The 19,203-nt window shown below is 37.7% G+C and overlaps 1 protein-coding gene across 1 annotated transcript in view; it reads left to right on the forward strand.

Moving 5' to 3' along the window:
• Positions 1 to 19,203, forward strand: part of lpp (LIM domain containing preferred translocation partner in lipoma) — a 203,641-nt gene that overhangs the window by 84,762 nt on the left and 99,676 nt on the right. Inside the window, exons 5-6 of the mRNA XM_059340573.1 lie at positions 6,611 to 6,714; positions 11,600 to 11,722. Coding sequence (XP_059196556.1) covers positions 6,611 to 6,714; positions 11,600 to 11,722 — 227 coding nt within the window. The remainder of the gene's footprint in view (positions 1 to 6,610; positions 6,715 to 11,599; positions 11,723 to 19,203) is intronic.

The following is a 19,203-nucleotide window of genomic DNA, read 5'->3' on the forward strand; positions in this document are numbered from 1 at the left end:
TATCTAACAACAGCAGAAAGAGAAAAAACTTTTTCTACATATAGAAACTTTACTTCATGAAGTTTAGTTCAGAAGAAGAGACACTTCAGCATCTACTTTTTCCACATATTATTGCGACTTTCAGAGATGTATTTTTATTATTATAACGTTTATTTAACCAGGAAAGTCCCATTGAGATTAAGAACCTCTTTTTCAAGGGAGACCTGGCCGAGATAGGTAGCAGCAAATACAAAACAGTTACAAAATTACACAGACAAAAATGATTACATTTACAAACAGATTATGAAAAACATGTACATGTTATAGAATTGTCCTCAAGTACTCTTAGTTTAGATTGCTGTATGATATTAACTCTGTTAGTTACAGTTATTCTGTAACTTATTCCATGCAAAAGGTGCATGGACAAAATACCTTTTACCCAAATCAGTACAGCATATGGAACAGGAAGCAACAAAAAATCTTGAGAACGGAAATAATAAGGGTAAAATTTACAATTAGGGTATAAATGTAGGTAGGCAGTAGTCCTAGCATTGCCTTATAGTTCCATGTTGAAACTTGAAAAAAATGAATTATATTAAATGAATGCCTTTAGAGTGTAATATACTCAGGGCATTATCTGCTTAAATGTTTAAAAGTGAACTGTGGTCAGGTTCCATGAAACCATCACCCTCATGTCTTCAGGTGGTGGTGGCATTGGTCTAAGTTTTAACATGTCTGTACGATCCAACAAAATAACTCACGTTGCACTGAAGCTTCTCTGGTCAAACGAAACCTGCATTTGATCCTTTTTGTCCCCAGATCACCTTTACACCAGATTAGTACTTCTTAATTAACGAAATTGCTGCAATTATGTGTGTCAATCCATTGATATGGGATGACTCTGTTTCTTTGTCTCTGTCACTCTCCTTTATAATAACTGTATAACCTCTTTCAAACGTCCGAATTGATTTGACACATTTTTATACAACCTAATGATAAATATGACAATCGTGATTGACAATGTTCTGAAATATATAACTCAAAGTAACTTTAAAGTCATTCAGATGCTGTTTCATGCCTTAATAATCAATTAGATAATAATGAGTGTTTGACCTGAAAGTCACTTTTACATGTGAGCAATGCAACTCTGTTGTACTGAATGAACTACATGTGTCAGTAGGGCTGGGCGATATGGCTTATAATATTTTAATAAAATGTCTGATTTAAACCTTTTGAAGTGTATGATCATACCAGTGAGCTCATTCTAAACTAAACTGAAGAGGAAACACAGCTTGTTTATGACAGTTTCGAGTACTTTGTTTTTGAAATTGTGCATCAGAATGTCCTGATATTATCTGAATGACACTCTGAAGTGGTGTACTGTCATTTCAAAATTAGAGTAGTGTGGAAATGTATTATGAGGTTTGACAAAGGAAACCTGCATTTGATCCTTTTTGTACCCAGATTTAAAAATATAAATAAATCACTATTTGTATGCTTTTGTTGGCTACTTATCACCACAAGCATTCTTCAGTTTAATTTACTACGTGATAGCCCTACTACTACAGCAGCTACAACCTATACAGTTACTGAAATGGTGAAGTCAAGCGCAGTGTTATGCAGTTAGCAGTCCAGTGTGAATACTTCATGCATTTATGCATGATGGATATCAAATGTAGAGTAGAAACCAAAGATGTAATACTATAGAGTAGAATTGTAGAAATTAAGAACTTTATACAAATGTTTTGAATGATACACCAACAAGTTCTCCAAGCTAAACAACAGAAGAAGTTGTGTGTCAGTACCACAAATTACGGCACGTATGTACGTATCGCGGCTCATGTTTCATGGCTCACAGTACAGCAGCACGTTATTAAGATTGCAAATGCATCGCGCACTCGCAGTTGTAAAAAAAGACTGTAAAAGTCAGTTTAAACACTAAATAAATGTACCTTAATGCTGGAAGTGAAGTAGTTACAAGGGTCACGTGACTATGTGAGTGACTTAAAAAACGTAAGTTACGTTCAAAAACTTGATTCACGTAACTTACGTAAACAACGTAACTTAGAAGTTAAAACTTTCGTTTTCACCTCTAACCAAACACGGGAATCTGCCCTTATAAACTTCGCTCTGCTGTTAATCACTTCTACGTCAGCAAGATGGCGACAGACGCATTACAGCGGATGGTGACATAAGGAGATGCAAGGGTGACAGAAATGCGCACAAAAATGATGCAATATTGGGCATCCCACTGGCTCACAGGTAGAGCTGCAGGTCTTCCTCCTTTCTCTGCCACTGTCAAATAAAGGCGAAATATATTGTACAATGTGCCTTTAAAAGCTGTTTGTAGAAATTACAGTAAAACACAGTAGAAATAGGGTGTAAAATTAAAAATTCTATATCACTGTAATAGACGCTTATAATTACCGTAAATCAAGGAATAGTACAAAACTTTTAAACTGCAGAAAACACACAGTTTTCATGTAAAATGAAAGGAGAAATACTATAATGGCACAATGACACAATAACCCTAAAAGTAGTAAAAACTCAGTCTAAATTACAGTTTTTGCTGATATTTACATTTAAATTTACAGTAGGCAATTGTATTTTTTACAGTGAAGATCTGGCAACCACAGCTGCCAAACAGATTTTTTTCACAGTGTGGTTAACTCTCAATGTAAGGATAACTTTGGTTTGTTTGGAAGAAAAACTCCAGTGTGTGCGTATATGTTGCAGCCTTAATTGCTCCTTGCCGAGTGATAATTGTTGAGCCACAGCTATTTAAATGTTTACATATCTGCAGCGTGAATTTAAGTGTGTTGAGTGGGTGTGTTTTAAATACTTTGGCCATTTGAATTCCTACAGCGGTGTAGAGACAGGTTCCATTTTTTGTCGATGAGGCCAGGAAGTCATGTTGACTTAATTGTGCACATACAAAGATCTAGTCACCAGTGGTGCATGTTCAAAGCCAGATGATTCAATTATGATAATATTACTACTTAAATGAAAAAACTTCTATTAAATGACTTATTCTTTGCTACAAACAGCTTCAAGGTTGAGTTCAGGTGTTTATCGGAGAACATATTTTTGCTTGGCATGAATATAGGGAATACAAACTATTTAACTACTTGTGATGATGTTTTACAATACATTTCACTCATAAATGACTGGCATGATTACAGCTACTAGAAAAAATAAGGTCAAGGGGGGGGGGGGGGGGGGGGGGGGGTAACCAGAAAGATCCTTTCAGCAAAGATGCTTTGCTGCTCCAAGACCTTTTCCAGCTCCAAGTCTTGCTTTCCACTGTTCCACATACAGAAGACCTCCTCAATAAAACATGCATCACTGTAACACTTACAACTCTCGTGTTTCCTGAAATGAGAAATCCAAAACATCTTTGATGTTCGAGAGAAACGTACATGAAACTTAATGTTTTAATTCTGTGTAAGCCACGAGTTACAAGTGACTTATATTCTGGCAAAAAAAAAAATGGGATCGGCACTGGAGCGAGGAGAGGAGAGGGAAGGAGAGGGAGGACCAGGGCAGAGCCTTGTTGTCGAGCAGCATATTTTATTTCCTCTCCCAGAGGTTTAGAAGAGCTGTTACACTCTGGAGTTTTAGCGGAGGTCACAAGGTTATTATATAAACAATTCACATGGAGGCCCTCAAGCACCCAGAGGGAATGTTTAATGCAATGCTCACAATTTCTGAAATGTTGTAATGCTCAAGACGCAGACATGTGTCCAATTTTAACCATGCTGCATTATCTCTCTGTCTTCCGTTTTTTTTTTCTCTCTTTTTCTTTTGGCTGTTTTGTCAAGGCGACTGAAAACCACGCTTAATTAATTTGGTCAGCTGCCTTGGATAAACTACATTGATGACATCAATTAGATTCTAATGAAAACAGATAAAAGCCATGGAAAGCAAATGGAATTTCTGAACAGGACTCATCAAAGTCTTAGCATTGGAACAAATTCCCATTACGTCCCATAAAAGCCTTTTAATTTGCAAAGCTCATGTCTGGTTTGGTACTTAGAAGTACATGGTCAAATGATTCAGTCTTAAGTCCTGTGCCAAGAGAAGCCAAATCAGAATTTAATTTGGCACGTACCTCTTTATCCTGTCTGAAACATGTGGTTGGATGCAATCCTTGGATTAGCGTGGACTTTAGAACTACAAATTTGGCTTGTTTCTTGTCCTCTGGCAGAACAAACACCTAGTCTAACCCATTTGTAACACAACATTTACATTTCCAATCTTCGGGAAAAGGAGAACACGCTTACACCAGATTAGTACTTCTTAGTTAACCAAATTGCTGCAATTATGTGTGTCAATCCATTGACGTGGGATGACTCTGTTTCTTTGTCTCTGTCACTCTCCTTTATAATAACTGTATAACCTCTTTCTTACGTCTGAATTGATTTGACACATTTATACAACCTAATGAGAAATATGACAACCGTGATTGACGATGTTCTGAAATATATAACTCAAAGTAACTTTAGAGTCATTCAGATGCTGTTTCATGCCTTAATAATCAATTAGATAATAATGAGTGTTTGACCTGAAAATCACTTTCACATGTGAGCAATGCAGCTGTAAGATGTTACAGTAAGGCTGGGCAATATGGCTTATAATATTTTGATATTTTTAGGCTATGCCGTGTTATAAGATATATATCTTGATATTTTCACATTTTGTTTTGAATAAATAATGTCTGATTTAACCATTTGAAGTGTATGATCATACCAGTGAGATCATTCTAGTAAACTAAACTAAAGAGGAAACACAGCTCGTATATGACATTTGAGAGGACTTTTATTTTGAAATTGTGCATCAGAATGTCCTGATTTTATCTGAATGACACTCTGAAGTGGTGTACTGTCATTTCAAAATTGGATTAGTCTGTGGAAATGTATTCTTTATTATTAAGTTTGACTAATTGTTCACACAAATATAATACATTTATCTCTGAAAAACAGTTTGCAGGTGGCAGGTATAATTATTGATTATCATTCATTGTATTAATAATATGTATTTATTTATTTATTTTTGACACACTAACTGACCTCACTGACATATTGAATGATTGTGCCTTCACCAGAAGGCCACTTTTATCTTATACGCTCTTACCGTAATGTCTAGTATATATACGTACCACAAAACAGCCTGTGGGATACTTTGACAGTCTTTTGTGATGAAACACATTCGTGGAGCTGCTACATTCAGAGGCAACCCTTTTGTGACAATATTCAGGGTTTGTACAAAGTCCAGAAAGTTTGAAAAATGCTTAATTTTAATCATCATGTTTTTGAGGTCAGGAATATGGTTGAACTGGATTACACTCCTTGCAAAATGCTTATTGACGTTAAACTGAAGGGGCTGTCACAGTCCTCCTCATGTAAACACAGCATTTTAATGCTTAAATAAATTATTAAAATGTGCAAGGAATATATTGATGAGATGATATGGTCATTACCAGGTTGCATATAAAATATAATGATATTCGAATGCATTGGATATATTCAACATATCGCCCACCCATATATTTTGCGGCTATAAAATGAATTATACTCATCCAACATCCAGCAGACACAGAGCAACATTAGCATTCATTTGGAGCTGTGATTCTGGCTAACTTATGATGTCCAATTCTCACACTGCTGTTAACTCTGTTTTGTTCTCTACCAACTCCTGAGAGAAATATATCTGGCTTTAGCTGCAAAATCTTCCACTGTATTCATCAGCTAATTGTCCGTCTGCTGTTAGGTACTGATTAGGTAGTGTACAGGGCTTTTTTTTTTTTTTTTTTAAAGAGCTTTTTAATTGAAAACAGCTGCATAAACTCCACTGATGTTAGTGGTGAAAGTGAACAAAAAGGGTAAAAACCAAAACAATGAGCTGAAAGATGCTCTGTAGAGCTGAGAATAACTGCAGACTTGGCTTAGTAGCAATGAGTGAACCCTTTAAAATCACTAATCAAGCAGATTTTATCTCGTGTTAAGTTGTAAAATTCAAGTTTTTGTTGCTGTGGTAGCCAACATCATACCTACAACTGTAAAGGATGCTCTTGAACTTTACCCATTCCAATTTTTTTATTTGTTGTAGCTTCCACAAATACAGAAGGGCAAGGTTCACAATAAACACAGTTTTGCACTAAATCACACACACAATTTCAGTTCCAAGTGCACATTTTTTTTTTTAATGGATGCATGTGGTTACAGAGCACATTCTTCACACATCAGCATGAAGAAGGTCAAGCAGATCCATTCATATGTTTATGCACAGTAACTTCGGCTAACCTTACTGTGCCATTTGCTTTAAACATTGACCATGAAGAGAGTCGTGAACTGTCAACTTATCACATTCACTTAAACTTCACTTCACTTTTTTACTGTTTTGTATGGTTTTTTAATCTAATTTCATTTTTTTCCTGCACCCCTCATGCTAATTATTGAGAATTTAAATCAAGTCATAACAAGTTTTATTGTGTGTAAATATAGTGGTGTGTTCTACTGTGACAGTTTGACTGCAGGAAAAAAAAGAGGAAGTATTTAATAAGCTGTTTTTGTTTCTCTTGGTGTGTGTGTGTGTGTGTGTGTGTGTGTGTGTGTGTTCGCGTCCATCCCAGTGGACTACCCTCCCCCTCCACCACCTGCGGAAGAGTCAACCGGTTTCTCGCCATCCCCTGCTTCCTTCCCTCCTCCTCCACCGATGAACTCGTGCGATTATCAGGTGAGAGAAAGTGTTGCTGCATTACATTTTTTTCATGGTTGTCAGTAACTCTCGAAGAGTCGGCGCAGAAAGCAGAGACTGCCCCGAGCTCTGCACTGAGTTCATGTTACCAAGTCCAGCAAAACTGTCTGTCCATTTGAGTTTCAGCCAACTGCAGAAACGTCCAGCTCCAGATGCTGCCTGGAGCCAGCCACCCTAACTCAAGGACCCACACACTAAACATACTTTCTTCAAATCTGAGAGCCCTCATGCAGGGAGGATGGAAGGCTGACACCTATTGGTGGAGCCTGGTCACTTTTCTTTGCTGGTCATAATACCCACAGGCATTTGTCCCTCCCGGGATATCTGGCCTCTGCAATCCGACTGACACTCTCAGCACTTGACCTCTGCTGCTCCACATTCCTTTGTTCAGCGTCCCTCTACAAGCCCCTCATTGGATCCGAGCAGTTTCTTATCCTAAATGAATACTCCCTTTGTAAGTTTTGGAGACAGAATGTTACATAATTTAAATAAGTTATGCAATGTGTTTAAATTCACCGCTCCTCCCACACAAACTGTATATACACTGCATCCTGGGGATTAGCACTGTATGTCTTCATGCAATGTTAGGACCTCAGTCTAAACTATATGCCCTCTCATAGTTATACAATTATTTTTAAAGGTGCACTAAAACGATGGAATTTCATGGTTTTCTTTCACCAGGGGAATGTTTGGCCGAGCTGACAAACAGAGCTGCTTTCCCTCAGCACAGTGAGAATCAATTGAGCACAGGGAAGTGGACACATGAGCAGTTGACAACAATAATATGTACTTTCCATGCCAGAAAAGGTGCAAAATTTGACACGAGTTCAGCAAATTTGAATTTTTGAGTGTATGGTGCACAGATTTTGCATCAGTATAACTATAAAATAGTACTTAGAAGACTGCTTTCCTAAACAAACAACTTTATTTAAAAACATTATTATACAATATACATTACATTATCATCCAATTCTAGACATTTAATGATAAGGACATAGTGTTAATAGGTACTGGTGTTACACAGTGTTCATGCCCACACTGATTACATTAATTACTAACACTGTTATGGCTAGTTACCTCTGTCTTTGATTGTGCTGTTTCAATATAGATGCAGGACTCATTGATTGTAGTGAAAAATAAGGCTAGAGTGAGTAAAATGTGGCAGGAGCACAATGTGGCACGCAAAATTACAGTGCTGTTACCATCATTCTCTAGCTGCAATGAAGGTGCAAACTTTTTGTAAGGGGGGGGGGGGGGGGGGGGGGGGGTCTTAAAGAGACAGGCGTTAAAACGTGTGGAACAAGTGTTTCGGACAGAGGGTGAATACAGGTATATTCATGCAGACAGCATGAGAAAAATAATGTGTTTTTCCAGCATTAAAACATAAACCGATATAAATATGAACCTGAAAATGAGCACAATATGTCCCCATTAAACACTAGTAAGGTGCCCATATTTTCACGGAAACAGGTTTTAGCAGCTGTTATCAACCTCCCTCTTCGCAAGGAGCATTAAAATATCCATTTCTAATGGAAGTGATCAGGGACAAAATCTGTCCTTGTGCTGTGTTAAAATATCTTCAAAAGTTCATCTGAAGCTAATATGAGGCTCCAGCTGTCGGAGTGAGTCAAGTCATGTTAATATCTTCCTAAAGTAAGTTTTTTTTTTTTGCAAAAATTCCCTTAATAGGTGGCCACCCCTCTTTTCAGCACCAAAATAATCTGAGGAAGCAACCAAGAATGTATTTTGAATGAAAAAGATGGTAACTTCGGATGATATCCGTCATATTTACTTCAGCTGAACTGAACAAAATATGCATTGCCTATAAATATTAGGTTAGAAAATGCAATGTTTGCAATGTATGCTATATTTAGTTATATTTACCATTGCCTTGGTTGGTTGGTTTGTTTGTGTTGTTGCATAACTTTGGAGTTTTAAAGGTTTAGTTTGGATGCACTAAAGTCACGGAACACACACAAACTAACTAACTGATTGAGGCAGCAGTAGACCAGCAACTCTTATGTTTGTGAGGTAAAATCACTGTTATTGTCAACGGCGTCTGGTGGCTTTGAAGCCAGCATAGATGGATATAACGGCTTCAGTTCCCCTTTGGAAAGGGTTGTCTGAAGGCAAAGTAAAGTGGCAAAAATATTCCAAAAATAGTGTACACTTGAATGGATAGATTCTTTAGGAGGCTGAAATACATTTTTCTCCTGCCCTGCCCACAGCAGTGTGTTAAACTACTGTAGGAAATACACTATGGTTAAGTACTTTATAATACCCCACTTAAAAAAAAATCAAAACTATCACTTTAAGCTAAAGAGACAATTATACTATTAAAATGTTGCCATTTTTCATAGCTCATTTAGGGCTGGGCGAAATGGACAAAAACTTCTATCCCGATTTCGGTAATTTCGTATCTCAATAACAATATATATCTGTCACGCTAAGATGCTCCGTAGAGCTGAGGATAACTGAAGAGTTGGCTTATTCACAATGAGTGAACCCTTTAAAATCATTCATCCAGCAGCTTCGATCTCCCGTTAAGTTGTAAAATTCAAGTCGTAGCCAACATCATACCTACAACTGTAAAGGACGGTTTTGAAATTTACCCATTCCAATCTGTTTTTTATTTGTTCATAGCTCATTTAGGGCTGGGTGATATGGCCAAAAACTTTTATCCCAATATTGGTCATTTCATATCTCAATATGTATAGCCTATATATATATCACAGTATAGCATGTTTTCTGGTTATTCAGTTATATAAATATATATATATATATATATATATAATAAATATAAATATAGTGTCTATATGAAAAAACTACATGGTAGAGCCTATTTTTGCATGCCCGCATCTGCAGGGATTAGAATGTAAAGCATCATCTAAATGACATTAACTTGCTGTAACACAATTCAGCTGCTGGTTTTTGACATCGCAATACAAACACAAAAAAATATTTGCAACAAGCCTTTTTATATTTTTTGAATGATATATATTTTCATATTGTTATTATCACAATAAACAATTAATTTTGTTTCACGATATCTTGATATTTATTTAAATGATAATTTATTTTATTGAATAATTGCCCAGCCCTAATCTCGTTATAAAAGGCAATGCTACATAATAAAATATACTCTATATTATAATACATATTAGTTAGACAATCAGGCAAACACTCCAGTTTCTTTCCCCTTTTTCTGCCATTTCTGTCATCACTCCTAATTTTCTGAGCAGTATCACCAGTAGAAGTTAAATATATTTGAGGGCCAAAATTACTCAAACTATGTGCTTAATTAGCTTTAAAAGTCCTTGACTGTTTTCATCTGTAACTTTCTTCTTCTTCTATCATACTGGCTGTAGAATCAGCCTGGCCGTGCAACTTAATTCCTTAATACACCACTGGTATCTTAATTACGTGTCCTGTAGCCAGAGCAGAACTCTTTAACTGCATTGAGAAAAAGGGATAGATATCAATCAAAATGTCTTTGTATCTTGTTCTCCGCGCCTCAGCGGAGAAATTATACACAGTGAATGAATAAATCGGTGATTAAATGGTACTTCCTCAGAAGAAGGCAGAAATATTCTCGTCTTTATCACCCTGACTGAGAGAGATGTCTGGATTATGACATGTTAATGCCAAAACCTTTAGCAAGGAGAGAGGAAGACGAAAGCAGCTTGCTCTCATCATGGCTGTTGTCCACATTACGAAGCCCTACGCGGCAAATTCCAACACATCACAAAGACTGCGATGTTTCCTTTCATCCTCCTCGTTATCCCCGTTAAATAAGTTTGCCTGTTTTTCTTTTGTTGATTTGAGACAAGCCATTAGTGTTTTGCTTTGTTTACCCCCGCTCGTGATTGCCTTAGATGTTTTTAAGCAGCAGCTCTGCTCCAAATGGAGGCAAGCCCTGCCTGTAATAGATTGTGACAGGTAATCCAAACACATAACATTAGAATAAGAAGCAGTCACTGATCCAGCCAACTCAAAAAGCCCCCGCAGGCAATTGCAAGAAGTCTTCTTGCAGTTGCAGCATAGTTCAGAAGACTAAAAATATATCTGTCATTCCATGGAGAAATTCCCGGGAATTTTTGTAGAAAACCGAGTGTCACTAACGGTCAAATCATTTTAGCTACTTTCCAGATTTTTTTGTGCTACAGCTTTGTTGTGTTTTGTATCTTTTTTTTAATGTTATGTTTCCTATGTTGAAGTTGTGTTTCCTCAGAGGTGAGAGTGAAAAAATGTAGATGAATAAATCAGTGAGGTCTGGAGTGATCCTGTTACTGACGCTTTTAAAGCTTCCTCTGATAATAAACTAGTTAAATAAAAATCACAGCAATTCTTATCATCTCTTATAGGGCACATATTTAAAATATGTAAAAAAAAAAAAATGTAAAAAAAAAAAATTACCTTCATGTTTGAAATACGGCTGGATGAGATCCTGATGAATAATGCATGAAGAATGAAATACTGTAAATCCAGTGTGCTGAAAAGCAGGAGGTGAATAGTGCACTGCTTTATGAAAGTTGTCTTTTAGACAATACATTGCTTCTTATTTCTCACTGCATTTCTCTCAGAGAGAAGTCTCTGCTATTGATGTGTGGCTTTCAAAAGGATTGTCTGAGGTCAAGGTGAAGCATGAACTCAGAAGCTGTAATCCAAAGTGTAAGAAGGGTAAAAAAAACCCAGGAGAGAATGTCTCCCAGCAGCACAGAGTCAGAATTACTCATGATTGGTGATGATCTGCCTTTAACTTTTGAGTGCATCTAGACAAAGTCATATAACTAAGTGTCATTACGGGCTTTTTTGTGGTGTGTTTGCTCACCGTATTATACGTACCTGTGATGTTTGCTCACAGATGAAAGGACCGGAGAAGACTCTGGAGGAGAGACGCTCCAGTCTGGATGCAGAGATCGACTCCCTCACCAGCATCCTGGCGGACCTGGAGAGCAGCTCGCCCTACAAGCCACGGATCACACAAGTATGATACCAACACCACTTTACACCTGGACACACAAATACACACGAGCCATGTTTCCGTTCACCTGTTCTTTTTGCAGTATGCATAATAAAAGGCTGAATTAAAAGGCCGAAATTTTTTAAAGATTCCTCAATTGCACTCCCTCGAAATGGTTTTTGTCCTTGTCGACAAAAGAGCTGATGCACTGAATGGGACATCCCAGAAAATATATATTTTTAAAATTTGGTTAAAATGTGCGATACATTTGGATGGAAACTTACTCAAGTCATGCGTTTGATTATTAGGTACTTGTACTTTACTTCAGTATTTATATATGGTACTTTTTACAACACTGCATTCACCTGGAAGCAATAGTTGCTGTTAGTTTTCATATTAAAAGCCCATACCACCAATTTTACACAAAGATTATATGATGAATGCTTTTCTGTCTATATAATGTTGACTGTGGCTTAAAAAGACGGTTGCTAACAAGTGGCTATATGAGACTACAGTGGTTGTCGGGGACATTAAAAGTCATCACACCGGACAGGGACGGGAACTCTCTCTCTAGTCTGCCGCACAGCCTCTAATCGTGTTTTCGCTGCTCTTGCAAGCTCTTGTAGATTGTAGATTATGTTAATAAACAATTTATTAGGCTACGGATTTGGTAGTTTGTCAAAACGGCGGCTGTGGCTCAGTTGGTAGAGCGCGGAAGGCCGGTGGTTCGATCCCAGACCATGGCAGCCTACATGTGGAAGTACCCTTGAGCAAAATACTGAACCCCAAATGGTTCCTGATGCTGCGTTCATTGGTGTGTGAATGAATTCCCAATGGTGGCAGGTGACACCAGTGTGTTCTGGTAGCCTCGGCCACCAGCATGAATGTGTGTGTGAACGGGTGAATGAGCGCAGTGTGTAGTGTAAAGCGATTTGGATAAAAGCGCTATATAAATGCACTCCATTTGCCATTTAAAACTGCTGGTTAGCTTGTCGGACAGTGTCTGTAGCTAACGGCTGTAACGTTTAAGTCATGCGATTGTGGTGGAGTTCACATAACGTTAGCTTTTTACTTTCGTCGGCTTCGTTAACGCTTCAAACAACATCACAAAAAGTGGTGTTAATTTGTGAAGATTATTCTGCTGAACAAATCATGTCATCATCAGATACGTGTGTTTGCCACAGAGCTTATCTTCTGCAATGATCCAAAATCAAATGCAACAATCCCATAGACCAATTCTCAGTAGGCGCCAAGGTGATGCTACTTCAGAGTTGTTCCTCCAACAATACATCATTTAGTTTGCTCTCTGTGTGTGGCTGGTTTAAGAGGTTTTTATTGTTACTGTTGTTGTTTTTTAATCTGTCTCTCAAAACCGCTCATCTAAAGTGAAAAACTGAATCCTTGGAGTGCATAAAAGAAACAGACACTAACTTGTAAATGATAATACAGTGTGATAGATGAAACCAGTTGTTCTGGTTTGGGCTACTTCTTTTTTCAAGTGTTGTGAGAAGTTTAAAACTAGAGTGTTTTATACTGTACATATTTGCAGCAGAATTTTTACAATTTTATTTTACTTTTTAAATTTTTGTTTTGTTTTTATTTATTTTTTACAGCCCTTACTTATCACACAACCCTTCAGATTTATTTTAGATTGGAAACAACTGAACTAGCTAACAATATAAATTATGATATATTTAATTATTAATCTAATGTTGTTTTTACTGGTACTGGTAATTTTGAGTAAGTAAAGGCTCAGAGAACTTCTTCTACCACCACTGAAATACATAAAAACTAATGGAGAGAAACCCCAACGAAGAACAGGATAGTTTAATTATTTTATTGATGCGAACAAAAGTTTTTATCGTAGCAAATTAGCTTCGAGCAGGAAACAGACTATGTTGGATCTTTTCAAAATGTTTTGCACTCATGACAAAATGAGACTTGACCTAAATCATTAGTTGATATTAAACGATATTAAGAGCAACTTCAAAAAGTCAAAGCCTTGGGCAGTTCACTAAATTGTTTGACACACAATAAATGTAGGACAGGCGGATAAAAAAACCTAACCAATTGTGTTTGGGGAAGCAAGGCTCAGAGGGGCTTTTAACACCATGCAGATCTTATCTCTAGTGACATATTCGAGCAATAATGTAATACCTGAAAGGTTGTTCTCTGTGAGGCCTGCAGATGTACTGACACTGGCATAACCGGTGTATTATATTTAAGTCTAAATATTCACTTTTTATATCGTGTGGCTTATTTACTGTGTAGTTACTATGTCTACATGTTGTCTGTTTCATTTATTTATTAAAGGATGCATATGTAAGACTGCAAACAGGGCTAAGATGATAAATTATTGACCAAGCTTTTCATATAGCTCCAGATGCGGGTCTGTGACCTCACACAAGACGCACATATTTACACCCACTGACCTATTATGTCACCACATGTAAGATAGTGACTTTAATGTTGAGGGAAAATGTGTTTCAGAGCTCATCTTTGAATATAGTCTTTTTCAGACCAGTAGAATGGCAATGAAAGATGCTACATTTGCGAGAAATAACACTTGAACATGCTATTTTTGAGGGAGTGTGCAGTGTGACAAAGACAGACAAAAGACAGTTGGTTGCAGTTCTTTGCTCCTTTGGTTTGGTGACTCCTGGCTGCCTGGTTAGAGGGAGTTAAATGGGTGTACCACGCACAGAGTGAAAATTATTGCACCACACAGGGGAAACATAGCGGATACAGAGTAAAAGGAAATGAACCATGTGGTTCTCAAATGATACACATTAAAGGCAAGTGAGTAAATTATGACTTGGTGATTTCTAGTATGCTCAGTGTTGTGGTAAGTCAGTGTGTTCATGGGTGCTGGTGTTAAATGTGATACTGTAATAACATGACATTATGTGCTCATAAAATATGGTGAAATGCCCTTTTGACCAATCATATAGACATTTAACAGTCTGGAGAAGAATGCAGACATTGTATTACAGGGTTGACAGTCTGTAGAGACCAGCTGCTGATGGCTGTCTGTGCAAACTTCCCATCAAGAGATAACCGGATTGTGTCAAAGGCCTTGTTACTGTGACCCTATAGACGAGGGGTAGGCAACCTGAGGCTACAGATCCACATGTGGCTCTTTAGGCTATCTGCAGTGGCTCCCTGTGCTGTGAAAATTGTAAAAAAAAAAAATGAAGAAAAGTATCAATTATTTCTTTACATTTTAAGTCAACAAGAATGTGCATCATAGCTTACGAAAGTCTACGGCCTGGCGCCTTAACCTCTAAACTTTGCCAACTTCACGTCTAGTTTTTAGTTTCCTCGCTAGGCTAACTATTGATCCCAAATCTCATGAGATATTTCTTCGGTGTCCAGACTCCTATTTGTACTTGGGTACAAATAGTAATGTTGGTAAGCTAATTTAGATTTAGTAGGCATTGTAAGGCTAAAATTAAGGTTTGGTGCTTGAATTCTGACATTTTTTCTCTTTTTGTGGTCAACAATGGCTCTTTTGTTAGTAAAGGTTGCAGACCCTTGCCATAGACTGTATAAAAGAAGGTGATGTAGCCACTGTGACGAAGTAGTCTTGTGTAAGATACTGAAGCCCAAATTGCTCCTGATGCTGTGTTCATTGGTGTGTGAATGAATTCACGATGGTGGCAGGTGGCACCGTTTAGGTTAGCCTTAGCCACCAGTATGAATGACAATGTCTGTAGTGTAAAGCGCAAAGACTTGAAAATCGCTATATAAGTGCAGGTCCATTTACCATTTGGTTTTGGACAACCGTTTTGAAATCTGGATTTTGCCATCTTGTCTCTTTTGGAGCCAGAATTACATCCTCAATTCAAAACAGCTAGCTCCTTATAGTGTATTTTAGTATACCTGAACCATTTTCAGCCTATTGACTTTCATACGAAGGGACTTCTTTTTGGAACCAGTGGAGTTGCCTCCTGCTGGCCGTTTGAAATAATACACAGGAGGTTGCCACTTCGGTGTACCACTCTGAAATTGTAGGGGGTTGCTAAATCATAAAAAGCAACAATTCCTTCTCTTTTTTCCCCTCTTTTCTTAAAGATATTTTTTGGGCATTTTCATGTTTTATTAGACAGTGACAGAGAGATTGGAAGGGGGAAACAGCGGGGAAGACCTGCAGCAAAGGTACCTTGGTGCGGATTTGAACCTGGGTCCACTGCGATCAGGACTCAGCCTTAGTGATATGCATTGAGGTACCAAGACGCCCCCAAAATACCTTTTTTTTTTCATAATGTTGCTTCAACAGTAGCAAAAACAGAAGCATATTTGTTGTGTGTAGTTGTACAGAACATTTTCTCTCCTCTACATACTGCTTGCCGTCAGTGGTAGAGGTCATGAGTGTTCAAGATATGTTTGAATTCAGAGGTAAAAGAATCTAGAGCACAATGAGAAAGCATCTGTTTTTCTTTCATTTATTCTTTTATATGAAGTGTTTCATGTACACACACACACACATAAGTATACATACTGGAAATGCACAGAAGCCCACATAAACACATGGTATAGAAGTACAAACACTTTTTAGGATGCGGGGTGACCATCTGCTGAAATGCATGGCATTTTTTCCTAAATAAAATGTAGTATAAGTGCACACCTTTGTTGGGTAAAAAACGTGCAGCATATATCAGAGCAGGAGTCTGAAAGCTTTTGTCAACATGACTTGAAAAATTGATGTGCACCTGTACAGCTCGGTGAGAGCCCAGCTTGCGAATGAGCGGCTGAACAGTCATACTAACTAATGTATGGCTGTCGTGGTGCTTTTACCTGTCAGGGTCAAAGTCGCTCTACGTGTATTTTTATCACAACCTGCTGCAAGCTTTTTTGAGTTACGGCTGAGGAGCCACACCACCTGTGTCTCAGCAGAGTACACATACATGACATGCATTAATCATGGAAAGTTATGTATCAGACATTTTGTTGACTTAACCCTGTTTTTGCAGTTTAAGACAGCATCTATCATGATGCCCTTTTGCTGTTGGGTTCTCTCTGAGAGCTTTTTGCACATGGAAAAAGAGTTCCATTTGATTGTTTATTTTTCAGTACTACGGGCATATGCACACACACACACACACACACACACACTGTTACTCTCTCCTCAGCTGATGCTGATTCTAGCTGATTAACTCAGGTTGACCTTTTCCCCCTGCCCAGCTGCTCCTGTCAGTCCGTGCTCGGGCTCTTTCAATGCATTATTCTCCAACACAACACTGGTCTGTGTCACGGGCCAGGTTTCGTACTCCAGCATTGGCACAACTGCTGCACAGTAATCTTCCGCTTGTATAAGCAAAGAGTAACGAGCGCTCTTGATTTACAGCTTTCTGCGCGCAAGCAATTACAGAGCCAGCTCTCCAAAATCAATAGGCCACCTCGGCCCGCTCTCTCCCTTTCAAATCGTCTGGGAGAGGAAACTTCCCCCCCCTGATGTTAAATTTGGAATCAGCAAGGGGGACCTTATGTGTGCTCGCCTCCCAGATGAAATTGCAGTGGACGTCGCTGCTCATTCATAAAAATCTAAGTAGCATTCCTGCAAACATTCAGCCGGCACTGATGCTTCACAGACATCAAAACAATTTTGTTTGCTTTAGTTGGTATTCTCTGTGGCATAACAGTGGGTAATGAAATGTGATCATTATATAATTCCCATTTGTTCTCTTTCCACTTCATCTTAGATGCCATTTGTTATTTGACACAGTTAACTAAGTTTGTGTTACAGTTTGTTTGCTTTATCCTGCGACAGCAAAAAATTAAGCCAGACCTGATTATAATGATAATGCTCTTCATTCTGTTCTTGTCATACCAGATTCAAATCAGCAGTGGTAGAAAAAGTTTTCAGATCTCTTACTTAAGTAAAAGTACTATCACAATACTGTGAAATTACTCCGCTACAAGTAAAAGTCCTGCATTCAAAACTTAAGTAAAAGTACAAAAGTATCAGCATCAAAATGTACTTAAATTAGCAAAAGTAAAAAAGTGCTTGTTATGCAGAATGGACCCACTGTTAATTATCTTTACTTTAAATTGATCATGTTTTATGTTAACTCTCGACCTGTAAAGTAACTAAAGCTGTCAGCTAAATGTAGTGGAGTAAAAAGTACAATATTTGCCTAAAATGTAGTGGAGTAGAAGTATAAAGTGACATAAAATGGAAATACTCATGTAAAGTACATAAATACAGTACTTGAGTAAATTTACTGAATGTATGAAATGAAATGTACTTACTTTCCACCACTGCAAATCAGAAATGTTGAGTATGAATGAGTATAATTGCACAGAATGTCATGAATGTCATTAGACATGTGTAAAAGTTGTTCATCATTTACACCACAAAGGTCCAAGCTTTTATTACCCAAAGTCGCCCTCCACTCAACACTCCAAAAATGTGTATCTGTGCAAAGTTCCTGTCTAGAGAGGTGTTTTCAAATGACTCTGATGAACAGGGAGATGTCTGTGCCCTGTCATGAAATCAAACCTGAAGCCTACAGTGCAGGGATGAGGGGAAGACAAAGGGACCTCAGGCTGGATTCGAACCCGGGTCTGCTGCGACAAGGACTCAGTGGTACGCGCTCTACCAGAGAGCTACCAAGATAATTTATTTAAATTTAAATTCTAAATTTTAAATTTCATTAATTACCATCTGTGTCAGAAAACAGGTTGTAGCCTGTTAAGCTTTGCATTCCCAGCACTTTATTTCACACGGAGGGCATGCAAATTACACTTATAGCCTGCACAACTGCTGTGTGATCGCATGGCATGAATGCATGAGAAAACAGACAGTGAAAGAAATAAGGAAGTGTATGAGTTAAAATAAATAGGTTTCAGCTGGACTATTGAAACTGAAGTATTGTGGTAAAGAGACATGTCCCTGAGAGTTGCGTGGGAACGGCATGGTTGAATTCTTATTTATTTTTTTAGGTTGAGTTGCCAGAAAGTGTGCTTGTGTGTGTACTGTAACTGATTTGCATTTAAGATCTTGAGAGTGAGAACATTTTTTTTTTTTTGGAAATGGAACCAAAATGATATTGACTGGTTAAAAATGTCATAAAAATGAAAAGTTAATACGAACATAAGTAATTTTAATTTTAGTTTTTTAGCTTAAATATATCACTAGTGACAAAAAGCGACTGGTTGCATTTCCGTCAACTCTTGTAACATTGAGAACAAATTTAACATTCCAGGAATGCCCATAATATGCTGCGATTGCTACAGCGTGAAGAGTAGCGTGAAAATCTTACACCTTAAATATTAAAGAATTCCTACACAGTTGTGGCCCAAACAAAATCAAACTAAAACTAAGCAAATCAAATGAAACAGAAAAAGCCCTTTGAAAACTAACAAAATTAAAATGACATAAAAAATGACCGATATCGTCACAGTTTGATGTCATCTGGCAAGGCGTTGGCCAATCAGGTACATGCCAGCAGAGTGTTTGTAAAGTAAACAGTTAACCATCAGGTTTTCTTATTAGCCACAAC

The sequence above is a fragment of the Centropristis striata genome, chromosome 9 (genome assembly GCF_030273125.1).
Source record: "Centropristis striata isolate RG_2023a ecotype Rhode Island chromosome 9, C.striata_1.0, whole genome shotgun sequence".
Taxonomy (NCBI): Eukaryota; Metazoa; Chordata; class Actinopteri; order Perciformes; family Serranidae; genus Centropristis; species Centropristis striata.